The following is an 18069-nucleotide window of genomic DNA, read 5'->3' as shown; positions in this document are numbered from 1 at the left end:
CAGTGTCTTGTATGAATCACACATACAAAATGTATACAGTTTTCAGTAGAAATTGTTCTTGTTTTTTTCTTGGCTTTTGTGTTTTTTTCCGCCCGCCCGCATACCTTTTGTTAAAATTTGCCGACGAGAAACATAGAAAAAAACAAAGTGTGGCCTAAATCATAGAAAACCTGTCATACCGCAGAGCCAGTGCCAAATCAGTCACCGTATCACTAAGGTGATAGCAGGAACCCGCGTGCGTTTTTCAACTTTTGTACGACAAGCAGGAATGCGCAACAATAAATAACGGATACGGTATAACGACCTTGTGAAACGGTGCGAGCTGCCGCAATGGCGAGTCACTGAGACCAAAAAAAGAAATTTCGCTGCGCGATGCTCACGCAAACGGTTACAGCACACATGGACGTGAAGGAAGACTGGCCTATCTCATACAAGGGCAATGTGCATTTTTATGGTCCGCTATACATCCATACACGTACTTAGAGCAAAAATGAAGTCTCGATTCTACTCGCATAAGCACACGAGATTCTGCGCTGGGGCGTGCGATGTGATGAAACAGCTGCAAACTGTGCACTCCACTAGCTTCTACCAGCCCTGACTCAGAAAACAGCGTAGCTATTGCAGCTACAAGTTTAGCACATGCATCAACAAAAAGATTTTAAAAAATTCACGTGTGAGAATCGGCTGGAAGCCGGGCTTTCCGCATCCGTAGGAACGCCACCGCCCTTCAAGGATCAAGGCGCATGCATCAAGTGCATGCATCAAGTGCTTTTTTAAACATAGCCGGCAGATAAACTATCAGAATCGGTACAGCCCGGAATTCGTACCAGAACTAGATCCGTTCATGGCATTACATGCACGACACACACACACACACACACACACACACACACACACACACACACACACACACACACACACACACACACACACACACAAACACACACAGACACACACACACACAGAGTTTACTAGACCTAGACTACGACAGCTGGCGTACACTTGTATGGCATGAACTGATGACGGGTACATGTGTATTCGTAGTTGTCCACAGATTGAGTGTAATAAATTTGCGAGTTTACATAGCGTAGTGGGGGATATCATTTTGATGATGGACAGCATATGTATGACTGGGATACTGGGATGTAAAACACAACAACTGTCGTCTCCCAGCAGACAATAGCCAGGGAGATGTGAAGCACTTTCCTTGCCATGATGCGCACAAAATAATATGTTTTAGAGTCCACCATAATTCTTTAATTAGTGAAACGTCAGAGAATACATGGACAAAGAACAAGGGGAACGAATGAGTGTGCAGCTCACATTCACAAAATGGTCCAAACAAGTACTGGCTTCCCTCCCTTTTGTTCTCAGTTGTGTAAGAGTTAACGGTTTTGTGAGTTCTTTTTCTCAAACTCATTTCGAGAATGCTCGTGCCATTAGGAGGATAAATTCGGATACTCTCTCCGAATATCCAGTGTCCGAATTATGCTGAATAGAATAGTTTGGCTCAAGAAAGCGAAACGCATGGGCACACTCACCGTATAATTGATATACTGTTTCCTCCATTCCGGAGTGACGTGCATCTGAAGCTGCTCGCCAAACCTCATCTTGAACACAAGATCAGTTACGAATTCGCAAGACCCTATCTAGCTAGTCGACCATAACAAAACATGTCATGTAGTAATTGTACTATGTCATGCACCAGCTACATGGAACGGAACAGACAGGCCAGGGGGAGACCAGCTCCAACCTTCGTTGGGAAACAAATTATGAGCTGAACACGAAACAAGAAATGGGCTTGAAAGATCCAAGGCAAAGCCAAAGCCAAGGTGTGGTGTGATCTGGTGATGAGTGTGTGAGATTTTCACCATTCGATATTCCTTTTCAAAAGAAACGTCATGTCAAAACAGAAACAAAAAATCCAAACAAAAAATGATAAAAACCTCGCAAACTGTGCAAAAAAACGGGGAGATCCCCGCGTACATGTAGTGTATATCGCGTACAGAGATGTGTCTGACGTCATACCACGATTTTTTTAAATCAATGAAGCAGATCAGAGAAGCCATGCATGGTGAAAGGTCAACCACTGAAAGTCTGAACCAGTCAAGTGTTCTACTTCAACTTCTAGAATGAATTCGTGTCGCAATCACACTTGTCTTCTTCGATATAAACTAGCGCAGATTTCCCTTTGTCAGAATCGGATTGGAGGCCCAAGCAATACATTCACTCGTCGTTTGGCAGCCGCGGTTCATGCAAAGAACCTCTTCTCACCTCGTCAAAGAAATTTGAATTTCATTCAGAGAATGGCCAGTATGCAGGTAGTAGGCAGTAGTAGTAGTACAGTCCAGTTGTCCGCGCACGGAACAGCGCAACACAGCTCAGAGCTATCATCAGAGCCTGAACAGCTTGATCTGAGCATTCCAACGGACGCCTGGTCGCCAGAAGCTCGCCGTGTGTATGATCAACTGTGCACAGAACTCACTACTGAGAATGGTTGGCAGAAACGCCCATATTTGGTGGACATGGCGCAGTCGTTGGACGAGCCCCGTTTGCTGACGCGGTGCGATCGCGAGCAGACGGGCCGCTTCTTCAACTACGCATTCTGGATCAACCAACGCGAGGAGAAGCTGCGCGGCGTCGTCGAGTTCGGCCCCTACGCGCAGGGCCCGCCGAGTTGCGCCCATGGCGGCGCCACGGCGACCATTGCGGACGCGTGCATGGGCAGTGTGGTGTGGCACACGGGACGGAAGGCCGTCACCGCCAACCTGAACGTCAACTACAAGAACCTGGTGCAGCTCGGCGTGCCGCACATCATGGAGGCGGCTCTGGACAAGGAGGACGGCCGAAAGCTGTTCCTCACGTTCAGCCTGACGAACGCCGAGCATTCTCAGCTGTGCTCGACATCAACCGCGCTGTTTCTGATGCCGCGTTCGAAGCCGAAAGAAGAGGACTCCACGCCCGACGCCAAGCGTGCCCCGTCTTCCGATTACGTCTTCCCCGCACCCGGTATTGAGCCGAAGTTATGAGTTAGTGTTCTAACTCACCCACATCCACACCGTCGTAGCCAGGGAGTAGTAAAATACCGGTATATTACTACTCCCTGATCGTAACTGTATGCAATAACGTGGCCAAAACATGTCCGGCCGGAGTCTGGTATTGTATGTCTCATGGCATAAAAAAAAGTCCGGAAACTGATCCATGATGCCATTCATCGGTCCACTATGTCATACGTCGTTCCGGTAATTTTGTCATTCTGCTTCAACGTAGGCAGTGGTTCGCCTGGTTATCCATCTATGTTAATCGACACCTTGTTGATAAAAAGACTCCATCGAGTTGTCCTCCAGCAGAGGTTCACGCGCTCAGACCGCCTTGCAACCAGCCGTGCAATGCACGTGAGGTGCCCCCGACCGGTGGATTCCAGCTGCAGGCACAGATGCGGATATGGTCGGTATATTTTTATTTTACTTCGCGAGAATGAACAGGTATTGCTGCCTTCTTGCATGGACAAGCGAATTGTCCAAGCTCTCGCATCATGACAATAATATGACTACACTGCTCGCATACGTGCTCAACCCGGAACGAGTGCTGAGTTGATTGTTGCGTCCGCTTGTAATTATCGCCTCTAGCGCCACTTGATTCTTTCTAAGACGGGGACTTCTCTAGTCTGCGCGGCATTGCGTGCTGCTTGTACTGTATCGATGTACAGGAACTCGCGGGCGAGTTATAAACGGCCATCACAATGACCCTGTGTGTGTTTTTTTTAATACTGAAAATGAGCGATTGGCTAAACAATGCCTGCGGCCCCTATGGCCCGTGGGAGTTTGGACATTAGCACTAGTATGTTTTACCACCGAGCTGGTCTCTTGCTGAATTTACCTAGCCCGTCTATTTATTTCTATCCTATTTATGGCAAGTCCCCAGGGGTGCAGCAGCTAGTTTCTCATCGACTTGCTTTGTATTTATTTGGAAAGGATGCAGACATTATAATAATTATGGTCTCTCTCTCTCTCTCTCTCTCTCTCTCTCTCTCTCTCTCTCTCTCTCTCTCTCTCTCTCTCCACACCCTAGCCTGAAAACCACTTTTCATGTCCCGTGCGTGATATTGAATAATTTTTGTGTGTGTGTGTGTGTGATGGTGGTGGTATGTGTGTGTGTGTGCGTGCGCGTGTGTATGTGTGGTGGTGGTGGTGGTGGTGGTGGTGTGTGTGTGTGTGTGTGTGTGTGTGTGTGTGTGTGTGTGTGAGATTCCCGACGATTATGGTCACACACGTCTTTCTTCTCTTCTCAGACTCTTCCTGATTTTCCTTTCATTCTCCTGGGTGGTTACCAACAGCCAGTGCATGCCGGAGTATGTGGTGTGATGTGTGTGCGGGAAAAAAATTGAAAAGACCAAAAATAGGGATTCACTGGCCAGAGAAAGTCACTTCAAAATAGCTGTATGGTGTAGACCAGGCTGAATAGTGACGGTCAATTCTTCAGCCTTGCAAGCTGTTGAATGGTGCAATCCCAGCACAAGTTGCTATGGATTCTGCCGTAGCATTGCTATCATCGCCTCCGGCGGTGGGCGTCAAAGGTCAGGTGTGTGTGTCTGTGAAGTGGTGGTGGTGGTGAACAACAGCTGTTCACCGTCAGGTACTGACGAATTTTAAGGCCATGGCGTCCGATCAGGCCAACGGTCGGACCTTATTTCGAAAAGTTGACCGGCCTAATTCGTGCCACTCCGGTTTTCGTCTATAACGTTCATTTCCGTTCAAATAACCATTTGGCAGGACCATCTGAAATCTCGCTGTTACAGCCCTGAATCGATAAGACCCACAGCCGGCCCCCTTGCTGTATATACATAGGTCGACCGCTGGAAGGTAATAAGTGTGCATGTCTAGCCAATTCTGAAGGGGTGCAGATGCCCGTTTCAGAGGTGTAACCAAACCACCATTGAATCTGATTACAAGTACTGTACTAACACCAGAAATTCGTTTCCCCCCCCCCCCCCCCCCCCCGCGCCCCCGTACCCCCTGAGTTCCAAGATACATATACAGTACTCGGTGAAGGTCGTAAGTGAAATAGCGAGGAGTACCAAAGAAACAAATGCCTCGCAGGTTTCATGCCACATGCCTTCGTCGGTGTGATGCATCCCCAGTGCTGCGAAACTGTCGAACGATTGTTTCTAGGTACACACGTATGGAAGTATAGCCAGCAAGCAGGCAGTTCGGACACAGAACTAAAACACCCACTGACCCAGTCCCATGCAATGGCATAGCAGCAGTGATTGCTGGAAACGTTCACATCACACGTTTGTTTCATTGCCAGGGAGCATGGCCTAGCCATGGCATCCGAGTTGAAGAATCATTGTAAAAATGTCGGCAGGTTGATAAAAATAATGATAATGCTCTTTTCGTAATGTGCGGCTTCAACAGCTCAATCAGGGGTGCAAAATCAAGGGAATATTTAGGCGGGGGGGGGGGGGGGGGGGGGGGGCATAAAATCAGCAGGCGCAAATTAAAATCACTTCAGCACAGTATAGCGAGATGCATAAATGTGTCTATGAGGTCACACAGAGCTCAGCGGATACTACAGATGTTCTCAAAGTATAGAACTGTAAGCTTCTACCGGTAACAAGGAGATATTTCGCCCTGTTACAACGCTAGCGCAGCCATGATCTCGTTTCAGGTTGGGAAGCAGTTGAGTTTGATCACAGACATGTTCCATACAATACATGACAGAAAATAGCAAGAAGTTAGTCAGCATCAGAGTGCAAAGATGCATAGCAAAAGGCAAGTTGGCATGCATGTGAAAGGCACCCGTGTTCAGGGCTAGCCACACAGCGACTGTTTCAAACAGAGCAGGTAATGTGCCGCACACTGATGAGAGATCAATGAAGGTGATGCATATCGCGCTCCACCACATGGAACGGCATTGCATGCTTACTGGCCTATCAGCATTGCCAGCAAGTAAGGACGACGACACTGACAGCGCTACAGGATCCGAGGATTGCACAAGTGATAGAGACGGTCACATGTGTTGGTCCAGCATTGCGCTGCATGGCTGGTTAGGTACTGGGTGCATGGGCAAGAAAGGGGCTGTAGCAGCCACCAAGCACACAGCTTTAGTAAATAGAACACGATCATGGCTGATCAGATCAGCATTACAGTGCAGCTCAGGATACACCGAACGTCGTGCGTAAACGGCTTCCGGTAACCCACACGACACCACGGTCTGTAAGAATCAGAACTGAACACACAGCTGATGATTCACCGAACTTAGTCCCGATGCGAACCTGACCTTCATCTCAGTTCAACCAGCAGAAACCGCTTGGGCCACTCATGTCTGTTGCTTGAAGAAAGACAAGCCGGCGAGCACTGCAGCCCCGGCCGTGACCATACCCATTGTGGTGATGCGTGTCAGCAGCGATGTGGGCTCCTCAACGCTATCATCCACAGAGTCGTTGTTGGAGGTTTCTGAGAGAGCCAGATCAAAAACAAGGAAAGTAGAAAAGTATCAGCAAAGGGGATGGCATGTACACACGTGCACATGCAGGCACGCTCTAACACATGCACACAGTCATAATCACATGGTCGGACACACACACACAGACATGCAGACACATACACGGACACACATGAACAGACACACACATGGACACACAAACACAAACATGCACACATCAGTACACACACACACACACACACCGACACACACACACCGGCACACACACACACACACACACACACAAACACACATACACACACACACACACACGCAAACACACACACACACACACACACACACACACACACACACACACACAGAATCACACCGGCGCACGCACACGGGAACAGCAAAGGAGATCATGACAGCAGACGGCTGGCGATTGAACATGACAGTACATAGATGTCAGAAAAAAATCAGTACATGTCCTGTGGGTCAGGATGGATCACTCATGACTGTCTCCGAACACAGCGAAATGGATGACAGCATCATCAGCATACCTTTCATCAAGGTGGGAGGTTTGACTCGGCGGACAGATATCTCGTCCTCGGGCTTCTTCGGGTAAATCTCCATCTGCATGAACAATAGGACAGGTCATGGGACAAAAGATTGGCTCAATCTCCTGCCTCAAAAAACACAATGAAAATGTGCTACCATCGCATAGGCCAGAATAGAATGCCAGCACATCTTTTAACCCTATAACGCCTATAGGGCGGATATATCCACCTGACTGTACAGTGCATGCTGAGGTGACTTCAAACTTTCGTCATTCAGTCAATCCTTGTTCGAATTCAACAAACGAAAGGTCCAATCGTATCAGAAAAGCCTCAGCTGTCGGCTCAAAAAAAACCCGAAGACGATCCGAGTTCATGGCGCAGAGTTATGACACTCGAACGAAATTCTTAAAGGGGGAGTATACCCTAAAATCAAATTTCACCAGTTGTAGTCTTCGGGGTGCTGAGTCGAATGGTCTTGGTCCGAGGAAGCTGACACGCTCCCTTCCTCCATCCTCCGTGCCTGCAGGGTAAAACTTATAGCCTGTTTGGGCGCATTCCTGTCACTCGAGTTGAACTTTTGAGTTGAACCTTGGTGTGAAAGTTGTAGCCCGCAGGCACGGTGACGAGGGGACTGGTGTACGCATGAGCATGTGGCCGCTTATTCAACCATGTTCGATTGGGAATAAAGGTGGAACGCTGCATGGCAGCCTTCTCGGACCAAAACCAGTCGACTAAAAAAGACTACAACATGTGGGCAAATCGCGGTCATTCGGGCTTTAATAAGAACGAAATGGCACTTTTAGTGACATTTGGCATACAAGTCTCCATCTAGTAGGGCGCAGTCACTCAGTTTCGGTGGAAATGGCGAGTTCGATTGGGAATTTACGAGGAAGGGAGCATCTCAGCTTCCTCGGACCAAGACTATTCGACTCAGCACCCCGAAGACTACAACTGGTGAAAATTTGATTTCAGGGTATACTTCCCCTTTAGCTTTTGGACAGACTTTGTAGAGGGGGGGGGGGGGGTGCGACGGTTTTAATACATAATTAGCGAGCACAGACCAATTTGTACATGGAAAAGTTTGCGATCTGGTGCACATGCAGTACACGCTCTCCTACATCTGGGGCGTAGGGCATGGCTGTTGATCAAAAGCTGAGCACTCCTTGGTGACCATTACTCCATCACTACTACTATTCCATAAAGGCCAGGTCGGTATCAAATCATACTATGAAGAGTAAAGTCGCATGGGCACAGAGAGTGGACACTCTATGCAGTTAATTCAGCCCGGGAAAAGCATCTACTCTTGATTGACTCTAAACAAACAGATTCGCTCTTCCGGGCAATTCCTACTTATCTAGTCACCAAGCACTCACCGAATCAGCAATGACTGAGGAATCAGTATCCACACAACTATCGCTGGCGCATGTTGATTCGCCGTCGTCGACAACTCCAGGACCATCGATCACAAAGTTGTATCCTAAAGCACCAGAAACACAGCCGGCACATGACATTGACGAAGTTAGAGCATAGCTGAGGGAAATTGTTATTGTTAGCTCACACCACCCATTCGTTTTGCTTGCAATCTAAGGGCTTTGAAGCATGATGAAGACTTACATGACAAGCTCTACAGAAGCGCATGATATCTGCAAAAATGATGCACGCATATTTTTGTGGTAAAAAAGGAGAAGGACAAAATGTTACGAGTTATGACCAACTGTCCACCATCCGAGTTCAACTTTGTGCATATTTTTGTAGAGTTTTTTTTTTGCCCAATTTGATATGCAGAGTTGCAAGAGCAGTGTTTGTGTGGGCTTGAATGATCGCAGGTGTGCACAGCCATGAACTGTATCAACCCTATCTGGGTTCTTGAGCATAGGGACGAGAACTGGAGTTAATCCCTTTGCTAGGACTCACGCCTGCACGAGGCAAGCACGTCATAAATATAGATGAACGATGCCCAAAATCCTACTCGTCACCAAGCTAGCACAAGCCTAATGACCAGCGCATTACGCACTCACGAGGGTGGTATTCGCATTATCCCTGTGAATCTCACTGACGTTGCTGGTAAAAGGACACACTACTCTCGGCCACCGAAGAACTATGGGGGGGGGGGGGGGGGAGGCAGCCTTGTAGCGTAAGCCGTTCTTATTTTCATGTGCAGTCAAACCTCGTTAGGACGAACATCAAGGGACTGAACCAGTTTGTTTGTCTTATCCGGAGTTCTTCTTACCCAGATCTGCCAAAAAAATGATATGCATATCATACGGATTAGTGTGAAGGCGCGTATTGTGGCACATGTACTTGAAAGCATTTTATTCAGAGCATGAGCCAGCAACAGGTAAGTACAATGTGCAATGAAATCATGACATGTTCTCTGCGTTGTACCATGCTGTAAATTCGTTTTGCCCGCACAAGAGGCCTCGACTGTAGGAAAAAAACTACTTCTTTTTTTTTAAAGTACAGCCAGTGCACGCATGTGGACCGAAAGTTCGTACTACGTGCTGATTTTGTTCAGATTACGCTTGAATTAGTTCGTTCGTCTTCACGAAAGTTCGCCCTACAGGGTTCGTCGTAAGGCGAGACCAAAATAAAATCGAGATACCCGGGCAGGACCCATCTGAAATTGGTGCGGGCGGGCGAATTTCTATTTTTTATTTTTTTTCCTATGTGTGTATGCATGGCATGCTGAACTTTTTTTACAGTATTTTCCGGTGTTTATTTTTTATTTTTTACAGACGACAGGTATATGGTACGTGGTTTACCGGTGCCCGTACAATTTCTTTTGTATTTCGGCCAACGACAGCCCTGAGTCGTACACCAGGGAGTCGTACAAGCCCAGGTTTGTGTGACACCATGTCACAGATCTACTCGCACGATCAGTACTGAACATAATACGAACTGTAAAAAAAATTGCCTTCGGCTCGATTTTGGTGCGGGAGGGCCCGGGAATCTCTATTTTTTTTGGTCTCGCCTAAACGAATAATTTTGACTTGATACGATGCCTGGCCAACCATAGGATTGGCCCTAGTTCGTACTAATGGGAAGTTCGTCATATCAGAGTTCGTCCTAACGAGGTTGGACTCTACAACAGTCCATGCACATTCGAGTCATGGTGCATATATTGGCATGCTGTGCTTTGTGAAATTGAATTAAGCCTGTTCATTCTTCGGCGCTCCGTTCTTCGGCGCCCAACAGAACTGTACTCATATATACAGCAGCTAACTAGAAGAATGTTGCTCATGACGCCGCCATCCCGACTAGCATCAACTATTCCGGTACTCCGGAGACAAACCCAGCACAATACTTACTCTGCAATCTGGATCGATGACGCCGGTACCTCCTTTGTCCGTCGTCTATCTCATCCGAGGCACCCAGGTTAGAGCGAACATGTTCCAGCAAACCGTTCCACTCCTCGCTAGTGATTGCATCGGCGTCAATCCGTGTCACCTACAAAAGGCAGAGGAGGAAGGAGGGGCGGGGGGGGGGGGGAATCGCGAGGGGAAGAAAGAGAGAAAGAGAGAGAGAGAGAGAGAGGGAGAGAGAGAGAGAAAGAGAGAGAAACAGAGAGAGAGAGAGAGAGAGAGAGAGAGAGAGAGAAAGAGAGAGAGAGAGAGAGAGAGAGAGAGAGGAGAGAGAGAGAGAGAGAGAGAGAGAGAGAGAGAGAGAGAGAGAGAGAGAGAGAGAGAGAGAGAGAGAGAGAGAGAGAGAGAGAGAGAGGGGTTCAGCTTGATATAAAGCATTACCTGCAGCAGAAAAACTGAGGGACCACCATAGGGATTCTCACATGCATAATGCACACACATACACACATACCTAATGATCCCGACACCCTCCACTCCTACCACTATACGCTTAAAAGATTCACGGTTCGGGTGAGACTCGGCGGGAAGTCGAGTTTTCCGCATCCGTAGGAACGCCACCACTCTCTAGGATGAAGGCGCAGATGCAGCTCCTAAGTGGTGGAGGGTGAGAACATCAGACCCACCACAAAGTGGTCAAAGACCGAAAATCCCATTCCCTGCATACATGTTTCCCTCGTGCCAGGGCACCAGTTCCCAATTCGTCAGGCGAAATTACTGGTCAGTCGGCGAGCCGCATTTTTCACAAAAAATTGCGTTTCACCTGCTGGGAGACTGGACAAATGATCCCTGGCTTCACCAGAAGTCAGAAGTCGGACACCATGTCCTTTGCCGCGACGTCCATCTCCAAAAAGAACTCCATCTTCGTCGTGAAAAGGCTTGAAATACTCAATATTCAACCGAGATTCGCGGTCTCACCCTTTCTCAGATCGAATCATTTTTTGTTGAGCAGTTGCAGGGCAGATCCCCGCCACTACTTCAACAGGAGATGGCTCCGAAGCATGCCTGGAACAAGCCTTATTGAGGTTGCAAGCCACCCCTCTCAGCAAGAAATTCGAAATTTCAATGGTGGAAGATATACTATGAAGAGAATTTCAAAAAGTATGTTTCGCGGAGCGATCGCTCAACCTACGTCATTCAAACTTTGCAGGATGGTTCAGACGTACATGCTAGGCATGGAACCACAGGGGATGATATCATAGCTGACACACAGAGTCACACACACAGCAGATTTGTGTGCACAGATACTAAATTAGTGGACGTCGTCATCTTCTTCCCGCTGATCTCAAATGTACTATGACGTGCTATTTCGCCTGACGTAACAGTGGGTCGCAGCACGGCTGGAAAAAAATCCTTCCGCTTCCAAGCAGGACTTGAACCTGGTACCCTCTGTTTCTAAGTCATGGTCTTAGACCATCCCACTATGCCTGCCTCCTATACGCTTGAGACACAAACAATTAGGATGCCAGTTTCAGATGTATGAATCATGGTATGAGCACACTCACCTCGTGTCCGAACCCCGGCATGGCAGAGCCAGTGTCCACGTTAGCCGTCGACGTAGAGCCAAAACCAATCAGGCGGGACCGGAGGTCTGGCTCTCTCGGCTCACTCACACCTTCTGCCGGCGCCGCTGCTTCGCTGCTGCTTGCGTTCTGCTCAAACACCTCACTGTCAGCAAGAATCTCCACGGCTCCATCGTTTTCATCATCATCACCGTTATCGACCATTTCTCTTGCACTCTCCTCCCGATGGCGATCTAGAACCTTTTCCAGAGCAGTGTCCGCTTCCCTAGCAGATGCGGCTGTTGATGGTGGCAATTGTGGAAATTGAAACGCGTCCACAGAGCTGCGCGGCCCACGACCGACACCCTTCGGGCTCGCTTTGCGGTTGGGCGATGGCGAGAAGAGGCGCGCTATAGAGCTGATGCCATCAGCCACGGCCATTCCAACGGCCAAGCCACCGCTGGGGTAGTCGTCGGAATCGTTCTCGTTCACAACAGCCTCCGGCTCTTTCAGCATAGTTCCCTGTGCACAGTAACCATAAACGCAGAGATATTATTCTATTACATATCGGGCAAGAAAGCGATGGCGTCAGAAGTCGAAATCTAACAACGACAAGACGACTTTTGGATCCACTGTGCCCATAGTGAAGTGCAGGATGTGTTGGTGTCGCATGCATACCGTATTATCTCTAATATAAGCACGGTCCTTTATTTTTTCAATGTACCTCCGCCCCGTGCTATTATTGGAGACGTTCCTTTATTGGAGACTGTTCCATTATTATTTCAACCTCATTTCAGAGGCATGTTGCCATGCCAAATTCATGTATGACACACACATTTCAGGGGGTTTTCGCCGGTACAGATAATGAATTTACACAGTGTGCTTATAATGGAGACTGGGCACTTTATTTTTTGAATGCCGCCCCAAGGTGTTCTATTATTGGAGACGTGCTATTATTGGAGACTGTGCTTATATTAGAGATAATACGGTATGTAATTCTTCTGTGCCAGGAGTGGATCCCTGACTGGGGAGGGCGCGTTGAAAATAGACTGAAAACCCCAGTTTCGTCAGAAACTGCGCTGTTTTGCAAGGGCTCGGGAAAAAAGTTCCAGATTAGTGAGGGGCAACTGCACTTTATATACAATGCGACAAATGTATACCACACGTGCATCCAGGGTGCTGCAAAGCGACGATTATACATTACAGTGGCATGCACTTACCCAACCGCCGCGATCATTCACATAGTCCAGGGCTTCCTCCTCGAGTAGACGAGTCGTGTAGTCGCTGACGATTTCCGCGGTGGACGGCAGCTCTTGCACGACACGGCGTGAAAATCCCAGCACAGCCCAAATCTGTACGGCAAAAATGCCCCGATTGAGAAACAAGCACCGAGAATACGATGTCATGTACATGATAATGGTACAGTCGACCTACCCTTATAACGATAACCTCTATAACGATATTACCCTTATAACAATATTTTTCTGCCAAACCAAATCACTCCATTGACTTTTGTATAACATGCCTTACCTCTATAACAATATCGCTATAACGATATTACCCCTATAACAATATAAAATGGGCTGACCAATCGACATTTTCCATTTTATAACAATATCCAGCAGGGAGCATGTAGAGTCCACTGTCAAGGTAGGGCAAGCTTCACTTGATAAGTCGCTGGGACATGACGAAATGCAATGGGGGCACCAGTGGGCACCTTGCTGCGTAAATAAAGTGCATGTACATAGGTTTTTAACGCTAGGAAGAGTGTAAAAAAATGAACTAAATTCATGCATTATGACGTATGTGTATGAATGAACCAGTTACCCCTATAACAATATTACCCTTATAACAATATTTCTTGGTCGGACGCAAATATCGTTATAAGGGTAGGTCGACTGTACTATTGATAGGGTAGTAATGACTCTACTGCAATACAGTAGCAAATCACAGCGCACATACCGTATTCACGCGCATAAAACCCAAGGGCTTATATTTGGAATATTGCTGTTTTCGCCACTTTAAATATGGAAAAAAAATCGGATTAAGCCCATGCGCTTAAGTAAGCCGAGCTACCGGCCATGGTGCAAAGGGGGCACCACAGACAATAAGATAGGTCGTTATTCTAGCGCCAGAGTGCTCTAACTACTAAAAGTACTGTAAGACATGTTATTATAACGAGTCGCAAAGACTCGCAAATTTAACGATTGTCCAAAATCCATAGGTTAACGAGAACATACGATAACGATCTTGCAGTCTTCAGGCATATCCGCACATATCACATATGTGGCCTTACAGCCTCAACATAACTTATTACAACGAAGAAACGTCACCCGTTAAAACGCTAGATTTGCTTCCTCGCTATATCTACACGTCTTATAGCAGCGAGCGATGCATAATGCAGCAGCACTAGAACAGCCTACCGAGAGTGCTCAACAAGATTCTCTTTTCTGTTGCAAGTGAATAAATGCATGTACTGCACGCGGTGTACATGAATTACCGCAGCCATAACAAACACGCACAGCACACTGCCATACACTTACGTTCTTGGGTGACAGCCTGTCAACGCCGAGAAAGGACCGTGCGGTGTCGGAGAAAGAGGAGAACGTCAAGTTCTTGTTCGTTACGTCCGCTATGGCATGGTCGAACATCTCGCCGTACTCGTCCTCGATTTCCTCGGCTATCTCGATGATTCGCATAAGGACGATCTCCTCTTTGCTGATCATAGGCAGGCGATAATCCTCTTCGCCCTCCTTGCCAACATCAGCCGCATTGGCAAAGCCGTCATCGCCCAGGTTCTCACGGAACTCGTCGAACGCATCCTCCCGGCCCTTATAGTCTTCGTCAAGCTCTAGCCCGCCGGAAAGCTGGAAGGAGGTCTTCTCCACGGTTATCTTACGTGTCTTTACCATTCCCTCCAAACGCTGAAAGAAGGACCCGCGGCGGACTGGTGGTGTTTTTGCCTTTGCTACGGCTGCTTCAGTATTCTCTGGCTTGTGGAGCAGAGCACCATCGCTATCATAGACTTCCCCGTCCTCAATATCGTCAAAATCAAAGTCGGACGACTGCGACTCAGACTCGGTGGAAAGAATTCTGAACCGTTCGCCTAAGCGTGCGCTCAGCTTGGCTGCTGCGCCAACGGGCTCGACAGACAAGGCGTGGGACGCAACTGCGGGATGAGGCGGCGGTGGTGGTGGAGCAAACGGCACCGCGGGATAGAGAGATGATCCGTCGTCCGGTATGAGACCGTCATCCCGGGCTGGTATGATCAACACACCGGTGGGAAGGTCGGACGGTCGCCGCTGAAAGAGCATGCCCCTTTCCTCCTGCTGCTCTGCCAGTGGGGTGACAGGAACTGAAGTGTAGGAGGAGAGCTGTGCAAACACACTACTTGACGTCGACGATTCGAGCGACTGAGATTCGTCGCCACTACCTGCTGCAGAAGACAGGGACTTGGTCGACGCAGCGGTGAAGCATGACGTGCTGCTACTGTCCAGAGAGGTCAGGGTCTGGACGGACATGTTGGAAAGCTGCTCGCCAAGCGTGTGCGGCGGTGACTCGACGCACGGTGTTGTGTCTCCTGCGGCACCGGCATCGGCCTGCGAATCGGCACCCAGACTGAGCACGTCCCCGGCAATTCCACTATCGGCCGGTAAGGAATACCTTGGTGCGTCAGCAGCCCGAACAGAAAGCCCCTGTGGCACCGGACACAAAACGTTCATTCCTGATCGAATGTCTTCTGGCTCTTTGACGCCAAACGCAGTTCTGCCCTGTTTACTGCTAGCTTGGTGTTGCACCATGTCCAACTGCTCTTTCAGACCATGTCTAGCGCCGCCACCCTCAGAGTGTCTGACTCGACGGCTTGCTCTCGCTCGCCGAGATTGATCAGTTGGCAAGGCTTCGGCAAGAGGTTGATACGGGTCTTCATCGGAGGCAGCCCTCTCGAGGCTTCTCCGCTGCTGTTGCCTACGACGCCGTCTTCGAGTTGTCCGCTTCACCTCCGCACTGCCCTCCAGCATCGGCGCGCTCGCCGTTGTTTTCTCCCTGTGACGCTGTTTGACGGTTCCGTCCAGTGGCTCGGCGCCTTCGTGGCTCAAGCTGCGCTTCAGCTCCTTGCGCTGCCGCCGGTGCCTGCTTCGTCTTCGCCGTGCACGGAGACGAGGCTGGCAGGGAGCATGGTTCGCGTGTAAGGTTATCAGCTCGTCCGGCACGGGAGGCGGCTTTGGAATGGAGGTTTCCGCCGCAGCACTAGCATCAGAGGCCACTGCTGTTGCTGCTTCAGTTCCACTTCTTGCAGCGTCCGGAACCGGTAACGCTTCACCTGCAGCAGACGAGGGCAAGGTCAGAGTATCATGTGAGATTTCTGTACCGTCCTGCTCCAGAGCACGGCCAGGCATGCGAATACCTCCGTTTTCGAGCAGCTCCGACAGCTGGGTTTTCCGGTCGCGCGAGAGATCACGAGTGATGCGCCGCACTTCGCTTAGCTCGTGATAGCGCTCGACGATCTCCGTGGAGTTCTTCATCTGCCGTCGCTTCTGCTGCAGCTTCATGGCAGCGGCAAATGCCGCTCGCGTTCGGCTCTTCTCGGCGCTTTCTTTTTGCAACCGGTGCAGCCATTTCTGTGCATGTTTCCAATGCTTGATAGCCGACGAAGACTCCTCGGACACGTCATCATCCGCGTCCTCTCCGTCGAGCGATATCTGTCGTGATTCTGATGACACGTCGGAGGAGTGCGTCGACGACGTGGCCCTGGAGAGCACGCGGCTAGAGCTTTCCGAACAGGCATCGTACGCTGGCGGGGTCCTGGGTGTGGTGGCCTTGGATAGATAGCTTGATTGGGATGAAACAGGCAGTGCGGGGGTCAAAGAACTCTTCTTTCTGCCACGACCAGCGTCATCAGTGCGTTCCACGGGCGCTTTCATTAAGTTTTCCACAATGAAGTTCGTCTGGATCGACACCAGACTGCGCGCCTCGGTGTTGAATGGACTAGGCCCTGCTGATTTGGCTCGCCGCTCACCCTGCTTCCTCTGCTTTGGCGGCCCCGGCTGCTGGAGAGAAGTGCGATGTTCATCTTCAACGGCCACTGGTTGATGCCGTTTCGTCCTGGCTGAATCCTCGGCTCCGATGCCCTCCTGGCCGGTTCCGTTCTCTTGACGAGCGTGCATGCTCTTAGGCCTACTGCGCGCCTTCGCATCGCTACGCCGTCGCCTGATCAGGTCCTTATCGCTACTGCGTTGACCTTGCCCATTTGCTTCCTCGATGTCTGCTGCTGAGGTGCTTTCTGGTGACGGAGCGCGGAAGGCTGGCAGAGGTTCGGCAAATTTGACCGACGGCGACTCATCCTGCGCGCTGGCCATTTCCGACAAATGTTCGAAGCTCTAGCTAGAGTCAGGGTAGCGATCGGCGGGGAACTCATCAGGCATAGCTATACGTAATATCCTGCGGGCAGCGCACTGCCGCAACATCTCTGTTCTCTCTCAAAATGCAAGCAAGCCTTTGAGTTTGAGTTTTACATCATCATTGCGCAAAGACTGCATGACATTGTACAATGTCATGTAGGAAAAATCTCTCGCCGTCTCGTTGGGTGAATGATAGGAAGCGATCACTCTTTTTACCAGTACACCATGGTACACGCATGTAGTTACTTTTGAGTTTTGTTGCCAGTCTGCCGGCCTGGGCCGGCCCGATATACTACCAGGATACGACTGGGTATAGCATTCCGTCATTCTTTTTTATTTTTTGAAATATCTCGAGATGCATTGGTACATAGTACATTATGTACTACAAAAACTACAAGATCCAGTACTAGTACTGAGTAGTAGACTCTACTCAGTACTAGTACTAGTACTAGCTAGACTGTCTTTGGACCACACCACAAACAACGAGAAAATGAATATTACTAGTATAGTAGTATACCATGGTATACCGACACGACGCTAGCGCTAGCGGAGACACAAGTACAGTAGTTAGTTTGTCCGCACTCCAAATAAAACTGCACGCGGACCGAATGACGGTGTGGCCGTGACGCACAACGATGAGGATGCCGGCCAGCTGTTCAGCACAGTGCCAGCAGAGTCCATTCACAGTCGTGAATACCAGAGCAAAGGGGAAATCCGAATCGTTTCAGTTCTGACATTTACAATGAAGATCATCAGACGCGAATACCTGGCTGCTCTTTCACCTCGTTCAATGTTCGCGAGAAAAGCTCTCGCCGTGGATGTG

General features: G+C 49.2%; 3 protein-coding genes across 3 annotated transcripts in view; 1 reads left to right on the top strand and 2 right to left on the bottom strand.

Moving 5' to 3' along the window:
• The window catches only part of LOC135829936 (xenotropic and polytropic retrovirus receptor 1 homolog), a 17204-nt gene extending 15343 nt beyond the window's left edge, over nucleotides 1-1861 (bottom strand). The window contains exon 1 of the mRNA XM_065342325.1: nucleotides 1542-1861. Within this exon, the coding sequence (XP_065198397.1) occupies nucleotides 1542-1610 (69 nt within the window). The 5' untranslated portion in view covers nucleotides 1611-1861. The remainder of the gene's footprint in view (nucleotides 1-1541) is intronic.
• Nucleotides 1862-2137: 276 nt separating this feature from the next.
• Nucleotides 2138-4098, top strand: LOC135829937 (acyl-coenzyme A thioesterase THEM4-like). The gene has a single exon (XM_065342326.1). It carries the CDS (start codon nucleotides 2307-2309, stop codon nucleotides 3027-3029), a length of 723 nt encoding a protein of 240 aa, XP_065198398.1. The 5' UTR covers nucleotides 2138-2306; the 3' UTR covers nucleotides 3030-4098.
• A 1237-nt stretch (nucleotides 4099-5335) lies between these two features.
• Nucleotides 5336-17585, bottom strand: LOC135829841 (uncharacterized). Its single transcript, XM_065342226.1, has 7 exons — nucleotides 14391-17585; nucleotides 13068-13199; nucleotides 11851-12369; nucleotides 10295-10433; nucleotides 8360-8463; nucleotides 6990-7062; nucleotides 5336-6458 (listed from the first exon to the last, which is right to left on the bottom strand). Exons 1-7 carry the CDS (start codon nucleotides 17202-17204, stop codon nucleotides 6322-6324), a joined length of 3918 nt encoding a protein of 1305 aa, XP_065198298.1. The 5' UTR covers nucleotides 17205-17585; the 3' UTR covers nucleotides 5336-6321.
• Between the last annotated feature and the right edge of the window lie 484 nt (nucleotides 17586-18069).

Source organism: Sycon ciliatum, chromosome 13, assembly GCF_964019385.1.
Source record: "Sycon ciliatum chromosome 13, ocSycCili1.1, whole genome shotgun sequence".
Classification (NCBI taxonomy): Eukaryota; Metazoa; Porifera; class Calcarea; order Leucosolenida; family Sycettidae; genus Sycon; species Sycon ciliatum.
This window is presented reverse-complemented; position numbering and strand designations above follow the sequence as displayed.